At 39.6% G+C, this 16,710-nt stretch overlaps 1 protein-coding gene across 7 annotated transcripts in view; it reads left to right on the top strand.

Moving 5' to 3' along the window:
- FANCC (FA complementation group C) overlaps positions 1–16,710 on the top strand; it is a 280,667-nt gene that overhangs the window by 248,973 nt on the left and 14,984 nt on the right. For all 7 annotated transcript variants that reach the window (XM_054689352.1, XM_054689348.1, XM_037494448.2 and 4 more), the window contains 4 exons: positions 4,943–4,995; positions 6,218–6,317; positions 12,797–12,872; positions 15,151–15,232. In XM_054689352.1, coding sequence (XP_054545327.1) covers positions 4,943–4,995; positions 6,218–6,317; positions 12,797–12,872; positions 15,151–15,232 — 311 coding nt within the window. The remainder of the gene's footprint in view (positions 1–4,942; positions 4,996–6,217; positions 6,318–12,796; positions 12,873–15,150; positions 15,233–16,710) is intronic.

The raw sequence follows: 16,710 nt of genomic DNA, 5'->3' as shown, positions 1-16,710 counted from the left end.
TAAAGCATATAGATACCCAGCATCCTCCTTTACCTCTCTGGTATGTTTACTTCATTCTCCAGGTAGCAGTCTTAGCCACTTCAAAAAGAAAAACAAACTTCCTTTACATGAAATTCCAATCAGTTCCCCTTTAATGAAAGATGATACTGAATACTTCACATTCTAGAGTTAATTCAGTTTTCTTTGCTTGAATAACTTTGTACTAAAGTTCTAGGGTTTTCTTTTATATGTTGTCATAAAGCACTCTTTTAAGTGTTTGTTTCTTAAACTCTTAAAGGTGATACAAGCAACGCAACAGAAAGCTGAAGTAGAGAACTGAGCAGTGGCTTTTGCTTGTGGCTCCAAGGTGGACACTGCATCTCTGACTGAGGTTGCACTTTCCAGAAGTGACCTCAGGGGGGCACCAGATACCCCAGCATTGTCTCTTGGCGGGGGAGGGGCGGGGAGCAAATGGCAAGTTCTGTTACCATGGTTTAAATTGCAGGACATTGCAACTTCTCAGAGATGAATGGAGAGAGGAAAACAACAGGTCAGAGACCCACCTGGTGTCGTGGCCTCTCAGTGGCTAAGTAGAGGAGCAGCAGGGGGCTGAGGCACTGTCTCCTCTCTGGCTGCACAGGCTACCTGGATAGGCCACTCAGTCAGGCTAGAAAGTGAAGATCTGAGGGATCTTGTTAAATATCCAGAGCCTGCATGCCTGCATCTTAATGCTGTTAGAGAATGTGGATAAATTTAAAACCCAAAGTACAGTTGGTACTTGTTAAGGTTTTCTTTTTTTAAGCACAGAAATGAGTTTTATCTTTAATTAAACAACAATTATATTATGGAATACTAAAAAAAGTTTGTAAATAACATGGTAAAGATTAAAAAGAAAGATTTTTTCTAAGTTCAAATTTGTTCAGAGAAACTTGAATGTTTTGAAACAAAATAGATCCTAAAATGTGAAAGGGATATTTACAGTTTTGTCTTTTGAAAGTAGAAAGTAGTAAAAAAAAAAAAAACTGTTTATAGAGGTACCTTGATTTACATTATGGATGTGAAAGTTTATTTAAGTAGATTAAGTAGAATTTAAACCAAGTTTTGTGAATTCAATAAAGAAGTTTACTAATGAAATGAATTTTATGAAGAATCATTTCTTAAAAGATTATGTACATATATTAATAAAAGGACTCCTGCCTATCGGGCACAGTGTCTCCGAAGGGTGGCTTACAACTGTGGGGTTGCTGGCTGGTGGGGAAGCTACAGTGAAAGCTTCTCAGTAGCCACTTATTTTAAAAAAAAAAAAAAAGTGGCTATTCCTGAATAAAATGTAAAACTATATTAAAATAGACTATGAGAGAGACTAGTCCGGGCTTACTGAGTTTCACATTCTTATCTCTCATCTGCAGTGTCCCTTTTTATTTTTTTAGGGAAAAAATTACCTATGAAAGGTGATTAAAAATAGGCTGGAGAATTGTTTTACACTGCATTTTTTGGTAAAAGACATTCACTTTTGTCTGTGAATTATCTCAAATCATATATAGTATCTCTTTCTGAATTGTGTTCTCTTTCTATCCCTTTCTATCCCTTTCTTTTTCCTCTTTGCCCCATGACCTTACATACAGAGAGAACAAAATTGCAGGAAAGAAAGAAAAGATTTCTTCCTGAAAATTCTGTGTTCTCAGGCCTCTTGCAAGTAGCAAGTGGCTTATAATAATCATTGACGAGCTGGGATGAAAATAATAGATGAGGGCCTCCCCGGTGGCGCAGCGGTTGAGCGCTGGGTTGCGAAGCTGCCCGCGGCCTCTGCGGCGCCGGTTCGATCCCCGGCTGCTCCCCGGCCACCGGAGGAGGGTCCCACATGGCGTGCAGACTTCTCCTGCCGCCCGCTGCTCCCCTCAGCAGTGTGCTTCGGTCCTTCTGCCTGCTCTGCTCCCCGCTCTGCCTCTGGTGAATTCTCTCACCCTCCCGCGCTTCTGACTGTACCCAGTGCATGTATAAACAAAACAAACAAACCAGCAAACAAATAAATAAAGCATGCCTCTATAAAAAAAAAAAAAAAAAAAAGAAAATAATAGATGAGACATCAAGAACAGAGGGCAAACATCACGGTGACAAACTGCACCTCATCTTTCCCCACACCCAAGCCGAGGGAATGTGGCCACAGCACATTGCTTCTGTGTGACTTTGTCTTCCCTTGCTTTGTTGAGGGATGGAAATAGGTTGTCCATTGAGGCCGAGCAGAGATAAACAATGCCGTTCCGGGAAGCTGTGGAAGAGGGTAAGGGGAAGCACACCCAGCAGAACAAGCTGCTCCTCTTATAAGAAAAGAAAGAGTCCAAAGCTCCTTGGCATCATCTTCCATTTGTCCTCTGACAATTAATGAAAGAACTGGGGGAACAAGCATGAAGAGGGGGAAAAAGGAAAAAACACATGCTGTTGATGGCCTCCCAGTGACATAGTTTTCCTAGACTTGAAATAATCTGTACATGGAAATCATTAGGCCAGATGGAAAAGAGAAGAAATTGAGAAGGAACAGATTTTGGTAGGATGGAGAAAAACAGACAAACAGATGGAACCTAAGAAAGATTTACTTTTCCTCATTTTTGGAGGCAAGACAATTGTGTCAGAGCTGGGTGTGCAGCACTGGGTTGTATAGTGACCTGGGGTGTGTTACCACAAGTCCCCATTTCACAAATAAAACATGGCAGAGAGGTGAGATGCTTGCCTTTTTCCTTACAAGGATGCTGTAAAGATTTAGGGGGCACAATTTATGGGCTTCCACAGAAGCTTAAGACTTTAATTCTATTTGGAGGACTCTCTGATAAGAAAAGCAGCTTTAAGTTTGCTTTTGTGAATTGATGTCATTGGGACACATGCTTTCCTATGAGCACTCGGGGCTTCGTGGTGGGACTCACTGACCCTAAAATCATGTGCTTGGGAAGTATAAAGACTCTCGTTTAAAAAACCATCAGTAAAGGCTGTGGAGGAGAAAGCTGTTCTCAGCCCTGGGGCGGCAAGGGGGACTGACTGGTCTTAAAACCAGACTCTGCCATTGCTATTTCAGCAATGTTCCCCTGCTTCCTGACAGCCTCCCTCTTTTAAAAACTAAACAAGTTGTGGAAAAACCAAGTCTGAACTATGTGGACAGAAAAGAATCTAAGAGGGGAGTCCATCCGTGGGCATGGAAAGAAAGGCAGATTCCACATGGTCTGGAGACATTTAAAACATTGATATGATTTGCATAAAAGAAAAGCATGTCCAAGCTCTAATCCTCTTTTAACAAATTGAATTAGAACTTTCCTTGCTTTGTGTGGTAGTCCTATTCTGCCTGTTGGATCATCCTTTTCTTTGAAATTTGGAAATCCTGTTGATAGTACTGAATGAGTTTTACTACCATTAAGTTTATACAGTGACTCTGGAGAAGTTAGAACATTTAGAACAAAAGGAATTTGTGATATTCAATTTTGGTCTTGTGTTCTCTCATTGAATTTCAGGCTCTGTGTATCTGTGTGCCTGTGGGCATGTGGCCATGCTCTTTGGTTTTAAACACTCTTCAAGAGACATATTGTCTATGTATAAAAATTGAAAAATTGTTCTGGCAAATTTGACAAATCACATTGCTTTAAACATGCAACTTGCCTTTCCCTTCTTGTTTTATCTTTCCATTATGAATACATAGAAGCTTTAATATTTGCTGGCCATATATCCAGTGACATCTTAGTAACTGTTATTACTTACAGTGAGACTGAGAAGAGGGATATTAGCTGATTTGCCTGAGATAAAGCCAAGAAACAACCTGCCCCTCTTCTGTTGAACCATGGTCATGTCATTACTTTCTTGAGCACATAATAAATTTACCTATGGTCTTAACTGGTTTCTATTAAATAAAAAATGCACATTAGTGAAGGATTGAGGAACATGTATTACTCTACTTAAAAGAGTAGAGATCTGAAAATCACAAATCTCTATTAAATAATTAAAAGGAAATCAGCCCATCATTTTAACAAGTCATGATGCCTTTGCCTGGAGTGTCCATCATCGCCTGTAATAGTGGCATGTTAACGCTAGATGGCACACGTTCAATGTTAGAATTCTGAGTGCCTGTGCAGTCTGGGAGTAAGGACAGAGTATGTGGAGACAGATCTCGTGCTGTTCTTCAGTGTGGTTCAGACATCTTGAGATGAAAAGCAGATCCTTCTCCTCCCCCTTTCTTGAGGGGGCTATGAAAACATGTGTCCCAAAGCTAGCTGTATCAAGTGTAATATAACTCAGAAATTTCCTGTCAGTATTAACTTACTTTTTGATGCTACTATAAAATATGTTCTAGAACACAAACGACATTTTCATGTGGCTTAATCTTATGCTTACCTGGTTCCAGCCCACTGAACCTCAACTTGGGCTACAGGAGACCATCAAGACCTGGCACAAAAAATATTCACACAATAAATTAGATATTCAGGGTTATAGTGTGTTTATTGGTTTTCACTGATCCTCTTTGAAGCTTAAATAACTAAGCTGCTAGATTCATAGTGTACTTAGATGTGATGTTATTTAGTCCATCATGACAGTGGTGACTGTTTTTCCTCAGTAATTTATATGATCGTGTATTCATTACCTAATCAACTGGGATGGAAAGAAATGGCTCAGATCTGACCTTGAAGCACTTCCACGTGGGGAGACCAGACACCCAGGCAGTTAAGTAAAAGTGGCAGCTCTAGGATCCTCTGTGTCTGCACTATTGCATTCTGGTGAAAAGTACTTTTTAATTTTCTATGACATTTACTGACTCTTTTCTTTCTTAGATCATACAGACTTCCTGTAGAAAATGTGGAGCATAAAGGAATATAAAGAGGAATAAAGCCCGGTTTTTAAACATCAGCAATTTTGACAGCTCATATGCAAGTCCTTATTGATGAGATGCTTGCAATTTTTGACTTTCTTTTGGTCTTTTCCTTTATAGCCTGAAGCAGCCTGTCACCCTGCTGTATTCAGAATTATTGATGAAATATTCAGGTAAATACTATGCTGTTTCTCTTAACAACTGATAAAAAATTGCTTGTTTCCAAATATGATAGAAAATTTTTTGGTAGCCTCTGAAATTAGAGTTTTTTTTGTTAAAACTCAAATGTCAGTGTATATTTAAAAGCCAGTGGCTGAGAATTAAGATAACTTTCTTTTTTAACCTTTTTCAAGTTCCAGCAATAATGGTATAAAAAGAGAATTGAATTAGATATTAAATCATTCACTAGTCATACAGCATGTTCTCAGCTCAAAATAATGGGTAGCAGTATACTCCCTTCACCACTTGAGGGCTGACCAATCTTTTTAAAGGATTGTAAAGGTAACAAATTTTATTCTGTTAATAATGTCATTCTTAACTGAGCTTGTTTGGCAGGCAAAATCAATTGTGTGTGTTATCTTATGTTAATTTTTACTTTGAAACTGAGTACTTCTTGGGAAATATATTGGATTTAGAGATGACAGGTGATGAGGAGAACACTGGACACCAGGTTGGGTTGTGACTGGCTGTTAACAGGCAATTGGATCTCCCTGGGGGAGCCTATCACCCTGAAGGGGTTTTTAACTTCTCTTGCTACCCACCTTTCCACCCTCCCCCGCCTCTTACTCAGCAGTGAGGTTTTAGGACAGAGGGGAGACACTGGAGAAAGGAATTTTTACAACAGCAAATAACCCAACACTTGGTTTGCTCTTGCAATATAGCTACTTTAAGCTGAATGAGCACAGAAATAAGAAGGCCGAGTAATGATTTCAGCTTAAAGCTAGCAAATTTTAAGTTGCTTTTCGGCTACATAAATAAAAGTCAGTTCTGTGAAAATCCATGAAAACCAAACTATACAGAGTCCTCCACCACTTTGCCATTTCTCCCCTTTGGGCAGCTCTTTCTCCACTTACCAAAGCAAAAGGTCTATTGTTCTATATCCTGGCAAACTGTGCAAATACTTGTAAACAGCATTCAAGCTTATGCCAAAGGGGCTATGCAGTGCTTAGTGATATAAACACCAAGAAAGGGAAATCTGGATATTGTAGTTTTAAAATATTTAAGAAAGGAAGTGACAGATTTCTCCTGCTTTTACACAAGTACTGAAATCTGGTGAGCTGAGGTATTGCTGAAACCTGTGGCACAAAAATAATGTTGCCCCCTTTAACAATTCAGGTTGATATGTTTGCCAGGTTAAACATTACATGTGTTGTGATCTGGCTTTGCATCGCTCAGGTCTGTCCTCCTGGAAACCGATGGTGCCTCAGAAGTTCTAGCCACTATTCAGGTGTTCACATGGTGCTTTGTAGAAGCTCTGGAAAAAGAAAACAAGCAGGTTCGTTATAGTACATCTATTATTCACACACACCCCCATCCCCAAAGGGGAAAAAAGACCTTTAAGAGTATTTGGCTAGGGCCTCCCCGGTGGCGCAGCTGTTGAGCGCTGGGTTGCAAAGCTGCCTGCAGCCTCTTCAGCACCAGTTTGATCCCTGGCTGCTCCTCGGCCAACGGAGGAGGGTCCACATGGCACGCAGACCTCTCCTGCAGCCCGCTGCTCCCCTCAGCAGTGTGCTTCGGTCCTTCTGCCTGCTCTGCTCCCCGCTGTGGCTCTGGTGATTCTCTCACCCTCCCGCGCTTCTGACTGTACCCAGTGCTTGTATAAATAAATAAAAATAAATCTTTAATAAAAAAGAGACTATTTAAAATGTTTTTTAAAAAAAAGACTCAATTCATTAAAAAAAAAATATTAAAAAAAAAAGAGAGTATTTGGCTAGTTACCAGAAACAAGCACTTCAATTTCAGTGATTTTGATAGACTTGTTTTTGCTGGTAAAGAAAGCTTCCTTCCAAATGAATGTCCTAGCAAAGTTAAAGCCATTAAAAATAAATCATGGTAGTTCCTATCTGCTTCATGCCCTGGTCCTCAGAAGCCTTTTATACTGTTGTGTCCAAGAAGTCTGTCATACTTTTGCTATCCTGGAGGTTGCCATTTCTGGGCTTCTCTAGGCCAGAGCGAGGCATTCTGAGTTTATATGGGATCACTAAAAGGAAACACCATTTAGTACACACGATACTGGACATTCTTAATTATTAGAGTTTTCATTCCTATCAGAGACTCAAATGTGAATTGAATTCAGGGGGAGACAAGGCGGTAGTGAGACGACCAGGGAAGATCAGATAATGGTCGTGAAGGACTGGGAATGGCAGTGAGTCAGACACTGGACATGGTCAGTGAGCTGAAAGCCTGCCTGGGGCTGCGGAAGGACTTGCACTTCAGCACCATCTGTAGAGCTGGCAAGGCTGGCAAGGGCCCAGGAGCACCTAGTGACTCTCAGCAGAAACCTTCACTACCAGTGGACCTTTGGTTTCTTGGGCATTTTCTTGGGCCTGCACTTGTATGATGCTTTGCTGTTCATGTGTCCAGGTCCCTGCTGCTCCCCATAATGCATGTCATGGTCCCCCGTGATGCTTTCTGCAGTTTGGCTTAGGAGGGCAGTGTTGTGATGCTCAAATGCCACATACTCCTAGGCCAAAGAAACCTCCCAGTTTTTCACAGATGTTTCTTCTTACAGCAATGATAAATATTTATGATGTATTTTTTCCCATCCTCATTTTCCCTAGGGAAATTAACTAGACTGTAGCAAACAGAGTTATCAATGGCGCCCAGCCTGGGACTTGGGACCTCTCCTTTGCATTGGCTGGCCCTCACACTTATTTGAAGCATAATTCTAAGTATCTTTTATCCTCCCTTGTACATTCTTTGTATTCCTCATTAGAACCCCTTCCCAAAAGCTTCCCCCTTTGATTTCTGAAACACATCTAGGTTGGGTGGATGACACTAATGCTCTGTAGCTCTAGTGTGAATTTCTTTTTCTTATCAGCTGTGTGGGCCTGGGACAACATAGAATATTATATTACATTACATTACATTACATTACATTACATTACATTACATTACATTCAGACTGGAGTTTTAGTCACTTCCAATTTTGAATAGTGTGCTGACCAGACCTGGGTACAGCAAAAATTCAGAAAGAAACACCCTGGGCTCAGAATATGTATGTGCAACAGTTGCCATTTGTGACAACATGGATGGAGTTGGAAGGAATTATGCTAAGTAGAATAAGCCAAAAGGAGAAAGACAAATACTGGATGCTGTCATTTATATGTAGAATTTAGAGAAATCAAACAAATGTGCAGATAAAAACCAAACCAATAATAAACCCTAGAAATCTGTAGAATTGAGGCTACCAGAGTGGGAGAGGAAGGGAGAAGGGTAAAGTGGGGGGGGGGGCGGGGACATAGGTAGTAGAGGACTATGGGTGCCTTGGTGAGTTAACATACCACCTGAAAGATGTGATCTTATACCTCCGAATCATGTACAGTGTTGTAAACCAGTTTTATATTAATCAATTAGCTAATTAATTAAAAACAAAACCAAGAGGTGCTGTGGGGAAAGTGCAGATTCTGTCTCAACTCAAAAAACAAACAAATAATACATGTGACCTCCTACCTTTGCTGTTACCTTGTACAGTCATACATTACATTTGTTATGTTGTTTCTCTTCCTTAATCAGGCTGTTCCTGATTACCTACCTTTCTAACTCAACTCCTGCTCTTATCGTAGATCTCCTGCGTTGATCCCATCAGTCCCCATTTTTAAATTAGTCATAATCCTTGATGCGTAAAACCTTATGTGCTGTTGGGCCCACGCATGACCCTCTTTATATGTTTGTTCATTCATGTGTTCATTCTTAGTAAAATGAATATCTGTAAACCCCACACCCAAACCAGACCCGCCCACTGGTAACAACATGTATGTGGCCATATGCTTGTCCTCTCTGTCACCTTGCCTTTCTCCCCAGGTAAGCACCATCTTGAATTCAGGTTTGTGGTTGGTTCTTTCTGAAAATAGTTTGACCATATATGTATGATTTTTTAAACTATGATTTTTGTTTTTTGCTTTTTTTTTAACTTTCAGTTGTTTTTGTACTTTATAAGACAAACATCAAACAAGAGTAGCATACTATGTGGAGTCTTTTGAGCCTTTTCTACTCAGCATATCACAAAGAATGCTCTGTGTTGTGTATGGCTGCTGGGATATTGGAAAAGTGTGCCACAGTGTAGCCAGTTTCTTGTTGGGGGCATTTGGGTTGTTTCCAAATTATAAACAGTGTTTCTCTGAACATTCTGGAAATAAATTTAGGAGTAGAAGTGCTGGCTACTTGGTATAGGAAGGCTCAACTTCTGTAGATGCTGCCAAATTGTCTTCAAAGATGGTTGTGCCAATTTACACTCCCCAGAAGTTTATGAGAGAGTGCATTGATCTGCATTATTTTGTGTTTTCAGCAATTTTTCTTTAGTACTCATTCTTTTCTCCTCCTTTCCTTGTTTTACTTGAAGAGCATAGCTCCATCAATGTGCCCAGTCAGACTAGTAAGCAAAAAACTTCAGGATGTCATGATAAGCCACTTGTTCTGAGCTTGCACAGTGACTCAGTACAAAACCAAATCTGTTCAGGTTATGATTTCAGTACTGATAGTGTACTAGGCTAAATTTCCCGACAGAGAAAATTTTAAATTCTAGACAAAGTCTCTTTCGGAGAGCAACTGAAAAAGCAAATGGAAACTAGAGGGGATTTGGCCCTTGGAAAAGGAAACCACATCATTGATTCTTGTAACTTTCCCCTGAGGTTCTCACCTGAAAGATAGGAAGGGGGTTGACAGTGTCAGGGAGAGGCCTGAGCTCAAGGTGCACACTTTGATTGATTTGAGGAGTCAAGCAACAAAGCTGTGGGCTGCCAGTGAAACAGCAACAAAAAAAAAAAAAAAAAAAAAGGACAAAGGAAAGCTAGTATCAATTATGTTGAACATACCAACAAACACTTTATTATGAAAATAAACTAGATATAGTAGTAAAAAGGCAAAAATGTTAGATTGCGTGAAAAACCAAGACCCAAATACATGTTGTTTCAAGAGACCCATTCTAATTATACAGATAGAGGTAAAAGAAAGGAAAGAGATACATTATGCAAATAATAAGCACAAGAAAGCTTGTATGACTCTACTAACACAAATGGACTAGATTTCAAGAGGAGGACATCCACAGAGATAAAGAAGGATTGGTTTGGAGGGCCGGGGTGGTGTTTGTTTTGCAGTAGCTTTGGTTTACAGCACTATTTGTATATTAGAAGTATAGGCTCTCCCCCTTTGTGTTGTTACTACACCACATCTACCCCAAGGACAACCTCAGTCCACCACCGTAGTCCGCTGTGCTCCCTCTCCCTTCTTGCACTACCCCCTGTCTTTCCCCTTGCCCTTCTGGTAGCCTCAGTTGTATAGTCAACTTTCTAGAGTTCTTAGTATGGCTTTACCTGACCCTTTGTTTGATTTCTCCATAGTACACATATATGTGACAGAAGAGGGACATTTTAGTGACAAAATGATCAGTTCACCAAGAGAATATCATTTATAAGTGGATATGGACCTAATAACAGAGTGCCATTGTACATGAAGCAAAATCTGACAATGAAAGAAATAGATGAGTCCACAGTCACATATAAAATATGTAAGAGTAAATTTAGCAAAAGGTATAAGACCTCTATATTGAGAACCAGAAAATACTGCTAAGAGTAACTAAAGAAAACTGAAACATACTAAGAGAGAAACCATACTTATGAATTTTTTAAGATGCCCATTCTTCCCAGATTGATCCATTGCTTCAATGTGATCCCAGTCAAAATCCCAGCAGGCTTTTTAAAAAAGAAATTGATAAGCTGATTCTAAAACATATGGAAATGAAAAGAACCTACAGTAGCCAGAACAGTTTTGAAAGACAGAAACAAAGTAAAATCAGAGGAGTCATACTGCTTTATTCCAAGACTTTAGGTAAGAGGATAGACATAGGTCAGTGAAATAGAATATATCCAGAAATAAATGTGTATATACAGTCAACTGGTTTGTGACAGAGAAGGGAGAGTTCTCAACACATGGTGCTGGGACAACTGGATATCCATATGGGAAAAATGAACCTGTGCCTCACAAAGCACTGACATTAATTTGTGATGGAACATAGACTTCAACTTAAATGCTAATGCGACGATGTTCTTAGAAGAAAGCATAGAATGGCTTTTTGATGTTGGAATAATCTAAGATTTCTTAAAAGAATGCAAAGAAAGTGCTGACCATCCACCCAAATGGGTAAATTAGGTTTCATCAAAGTTTAAAACTTCTGTTCTTTGATATCATTAAGAAAATGAAAAAGCACCACCAGCCAGGAAAAGATATTTCAACACTTATATCTGACCGAAGACTTTGGTCCAGAATATATAGAGAATGCTTGCAACTCCATAAGAAACAACTCAATGTTTACTTTACTTTTTCTGAGAAACAACTCAGTTTTTAAAAAAAATACTTGAATACACACTTCAAAAAAGTAGGTAATAGACATATGAAAATTACTCAAAATCATTTGCCATGAGGAAAAATGCATAGTAAAGTCATATGACATATCATTCCATAGTCACTAGAATGACGAAAATCACTAAGATTGACAATACCAAATGTTTGGAAATATGTGGAGCAACTAGAATGTTCATAAATTGCTGTTGGGAGTGTGAAGTGATACAATCTCTTTGGAAAACTATGTGGCAGTTTCTTATAAATCAACACCTGCTCTGTAACACAGTATTTCCATTGCTATGATATCTATCCAAGTAAAAGAAAATCATATGTCCACAGTAAGACATAAGTGTGAATGCTAGTTACAGCTTTATTCCTAATAGCCCCAAACTGCAAATAATTCAAATGCCCATCAAAAGGGAGACTGAATAAATAGATTATGCTATATTCAGAAAATGACTGCTTTTAAGCAATTAAAAAAAAGAATAAACTGCTTATGAACATTACATGGATGATTCTCAGAGAAAATGTTGAACCAAAGAAGCCATACACAGATGAATACATACCTTTATGATTCTATTTGTATGAAATTCAAGAATCAATCACACAAACTAATCTCTTACTGAAATCAAAATATTGGCTGCCACAGTGAGATGGAGGAATTGACTATGATAGCCACAGGGAATTGACTATGATAGCCACAGGGAACTTTTGGGGGTGATAAAGGTGGTCAGTGTTTTTCAAAATGTAAAATTGTACATTTAAAATTAAAGTCTGTGCACTGAACCATTTCTAGATTTTACCTTAATTTTTACAAAAGTATTTCAAAGCTCCTGTGCCTAAAGCATAAATAGCTTTAGCGCTTTGATCCACAAAGTAGTGTAAAGTACTGTGGTTGTTTTATGCCTTTTTGTTGTTTTTTTAAATAAAAGGTGCTGGAATATCTACCATCTCACAACTGTGTGGGAAGCTGTCAGTTAAAAAAAGATTTACATGTGTAATTGGGTTCATGTTAGGATAAAGAACATCAGGAGTAAAACTTTATTTTCCTAGTTCCTATAAAGTGACTGTAAAAAGATACATTTTTCTGAAACATATTTACAAGGTTATTGGAAACACCTTTTTAATTAATTACTTGAGGTAACAGTGGTTTACAACATTGTTTGTGTTTTAGAAGCACAGGCTTTCCCCCTTCAGGTATTGTTACCACATCACACCCACCACAAAACACCCATAGTCCACAACCATAGTGCCCTGGGAAACATCTTTTTTAAAAATATATTTTAAGAAAACATTCTCACTGTGTTAATACCAATAGGGCTTTTTTTTTCCCCCCATAGAGGATGCAAGATTTTGTATTAACACCACTTCCAATCATAACACTAATGTGGTTTTGAATTTTTGATTCTGTTATAGCTTAAGTTTGCATTCAGGACCTACTTTCCTTATGCTTCTCCATCTCTTGTCATGGTGCTACTCCAGTATCCAAAAGGTATGTGAAAGTTGATTCTGCTCCATATTAAAATAATTTCTTGGCGAAAGCAGTGACAAATCATAACCTTCTCTCCCAGTTTCTTATCTGTATAATGAGAGGTGGAATTGGTCATTTCTAACATCCTTAAAGTTCTCAGATCCTATAGATTTTGATATGAGAATTTGACTGACTTCCCAATTATGATCACGTTTGAAAAAAAGGAAAAATGGCCTCCAGTTAGATCTTTCTTATCTGTTCCAGTAGCACAAGGCCTCTGTGGTACCACCCAGATCCACCTGAACAGGCTAATACTTGGCTGAGTTAGATTAAAACAGTACATTTACTTGTATTTTATTCTTTCTATTTCATGTCCTTTGTTGCAGAACAAAGGATCAAATGATGAATGAAGCCAAGGAAGTGTCAGGGAAATTTCTTCTGGCCGAGTTAGATTAAAACAATATATTTACTTGTATTTTATTCTTTCTATTTCATGTCCTTTGTTGCAGAACAAAGGATCAAATGATGAATGAAGCCAAGGAAGTGTCAGGGAAATTTCTTCTGACCAAAGCAAGAGAAGGTGTTTGAAAGAATTCAATAGGTGTTTAGATCAGTCTTCTGTAGACCGTGTCCAACAGGAGAAGTGATGTTCCAACAGGTGCTCATCCATTAACAGGCCTATGGACTTGTGTTTCAGAAACATTTCAGAAATATAGAATAAAGGCATCCTTTCCCTCTAAAGCCTGAAATCTGAAAGAAAGACCATAATGACATAAGCAGACTCCATGACAGAGAAGGACTTTTAGCTGACCATGGAAGGAGGGAGTAAAAGAACCAGTAACATTTCCTTTTTATGCCATTTTTAGTCCGCTTTTCCCCCAAGACTTAAGTAGATTACCTGGAGGAAAGTAGATCACCGTTTCAGAACATTTTACAAAATCTAAATTCCACTTTCTTTCCCTAAAGGATGTAGGTTCTCACTCACTGACCCACCCAATAGCATCTCAGATACTAGAGGTGGAGGTTATGGTACCTTGCGGGGGGTTCATGGTCAACAGTCCTGTAACAAAGGGGAAATTTTAAGAACAAGACAGAAAAGCTGTAATTCATCTTCCAGGAACACTAATGCAGTTTCACTCAGGACTGTAATGCCTAAGGTCAGTCTCTGAGTTCCAGAAAAGGTATTGAAATTGTTATTTGTTTTAGGTTTGTAAATCTACAAACAAAAAGCTAAGGTATTGTAGGAGCATAAACTCAGCCTATTTATCTCTTCCTTTATGTGATCATCCTAGAGATATGTCCAAAACAAAATAAGTCAGTTCAAGCAACAGAACAAGAATTGTTCTTAGTTCCTAGAACAGTTTACTACATATTACTTTTAGGAAAAAAATGAACATTATATTCACAAACTAAAGTGTTGTTTAATAGCATAACTTTCTATTCATCAAAAATTAATTTTGTGCTCACTGTAAAGTCCTGTGAGGCAAATAGGATGGATAACTTACAGACTTCGACTAGCCAGGAGTCACATGCAGAGTGTACAGAAAGTGAGATGTGTCTAAACAACTAATACAAAGTAGAAAACCAAACATGCCTCCAAAAGGTTTTGTGTCAAAAGTTCTGGGAATTCAAGGAGGGACAAAGAAAGTCCAGGATTCTTTCTTCTGTAACATTTGTGGAGTAGTGGTTACTCTGTTACTTTATCTTTTTATCTTATGTGTTTAATTATAGAATCTGTCACTTCATGAAAATGTAATAACCTTTTCAGATGTTGTTTAGAACTACAGATAAACATATGCTTACATGTGTTTAAAGCCATGGTACAATTATGAAATCAGAAAAATGAACGTAAGACATTTGTTTGTATGATACATATTGTTTTAATCTCTCTTTTCATAAACCTGCAGTCATGTTCTTTACTGTTTTATTACAGTCGCCATATCCTTTCAAATCACAAATTATTGGTGGTAGAGGGGGCATGGGTAGGTAGAAAGGAAAAACCCTGGGACATCTTCACCAAGCATTTCTCAGTTGTGGGGCAGACTGCTTAAGTGGTCTTTGTGGCCTCAGTATATCAGAGTCAAAGAACCTTGACGTTTAGCTCTAATAACACTGACAGATCTTTCTTCCCAGACCTAAGAGATGGATACTGGCTGGGAATGTGAGATTGGTTGTGTGGGTTCCATGGACTGGAACAAAAGGCCTTTCCCTGAAACTCGTCTGGTCTTACCTACAGATGGTTCCTAATAGGTTTGACTTTTTTTGAGTTCCCCTGTGATCTCTCTTGCTCCGCCTGCAGATACCCCGCAGGCGCTTTGGCTCCAGCCGCTGAAACACATTTCTGACCTGCTCAGAGAAATAGTTGAAGAACAGTCTCATGGGTAAGCAAACACAACAGTTCCTAGGTCTGCTTGAGATGTGGTTTCTCGTGCTCCTTCTCTTCTCCTTGAGCGGGGCTTACTGAAGAAGGCCTTCTGCCCCTGACTACCCCCACGCAGGTGAGCACACTGCTGTGTGAGAAGCAGAGCGCGTGCTTGACCCACTGGGCAGCTCAGAATCAGCAGGCGTGCAGCTGTGCGTCCCTGGCATAAAAACTCTCTGAGTGATGCCTAATGTCTAATAGTAGATTCTGAAATATACAAGCATAACAACAAAAAAGAATAGACCCAAGGAAAAAAGTAGTGCTCATGTGTTGAGAAAACTGGTCCTTTCATCTCCTCTCTGCCCTTCTAGGGGAGGATGTGCTATTTGCACACGTGGAAGTGGTTGTTTTCCTCCTGTTTTAAATGAATATTTGTGTAAAAATAGAAGATTCATTCTAACAAATTAATTTCTAACTTTCTGATATTAAGTCCTCTCTTATGTATTATTTTCTTTAAAGCACTAACAGTTAGGCTTTGCTCAGTTCTTTGTAGTGGAACACCCTTCTGCTCCCTCTTCCTGCCTTGTTTTCAGAGTATTTTATTCTTTCTGTGCTAACCTACTGGGTTAGCCCCTTTTCTCTCGTGACACTCCGAGCTCCCAAACCTCACAGAATTGGTTGGTGCTCTTGGGTTCATGGTCATGATGCAGGTTTGGGCGCTAGCTACCCGCTCTTCCCCCCACCAAGATTCTTACTAATAGAAGAGACAAAAAGAATTGGCTACCAAGTGGGGTTCAGAGTGTTGGCCATATTAACAACTGCAACACCCTGTCAGGCCCTTACATTCCCTTTCTGGTTGTCTCTGTCGAAAAGCAGGACCTAGATCCCAAACCTCTGCCTACCCTAATTTTGACTTAACCCAGATGGATTGAGGGGCCACATCAGAGGCTGGGGGGCAGCCTCGACAGGTTTGCCACTTCCTGCCTGGCATACTTCGTTACTAATGGGTTAAAGAGGCAGTGGCCAAGCCTATTTCCACAAGGCAGCCATGAACCTGATCCAGGAACAATGACCCATGCCTACCTGGGTGCAGAAAGCTTGAGAGCCTGACTGCCCTGTTTATCAGCCATGGGGCCTGCAGGGAAGAGACCCTGTGGAGCACCTTTCTGGCTTGAGACATCGTCATCCAGCCCCAACTAATACAGCCCATGGAGCACATTGGCTTGCCTCTAGTGAGGTCAGGTGATTAAGACGACCCCGCCCCCTTCCTCTTCTTTCCATTGTCTGCAAGCTAGATTCAGAACACCTAATCACTTTTCTCAGGGAAGATATGGACAATGACCAGGATTGACCAGGACAGTGCTTAGAGCTTGGGAATCCCTTGGGCCAAGTAGAGGAATTTGGACTCAAGTCCACAAAGAGGATGCTTAGAGCTCTCCTGTTTCAGGAGCTTCCTGAGTTCCGAAGAAAAGTTCTGGTCTAACTTGAGCTCAGGCC

Source organism: Talpa occidentalis, unplaced genomic scaffold (genome assembly GCF_014898055.3).
Source record: "Talpa occidentalis isolate TD23 unplaced genomic scaffold, MPIMG_talOcc4v2.1 talOcc4.7, whole genome shotgun sequence".
Classification (NCBI taxonomy): domain Eukaryota; kingdom Metazoa; phylum Chordata; class Mammalia; order Eulipotyphla; family Talpidae; genus Talpa; species Talpa occidentalis.
The sequence above is the reverse complement of the archived record's forward strand: the minus strand, read 5'-3'. Positions and strand labels throughout refer to the sequence as shown.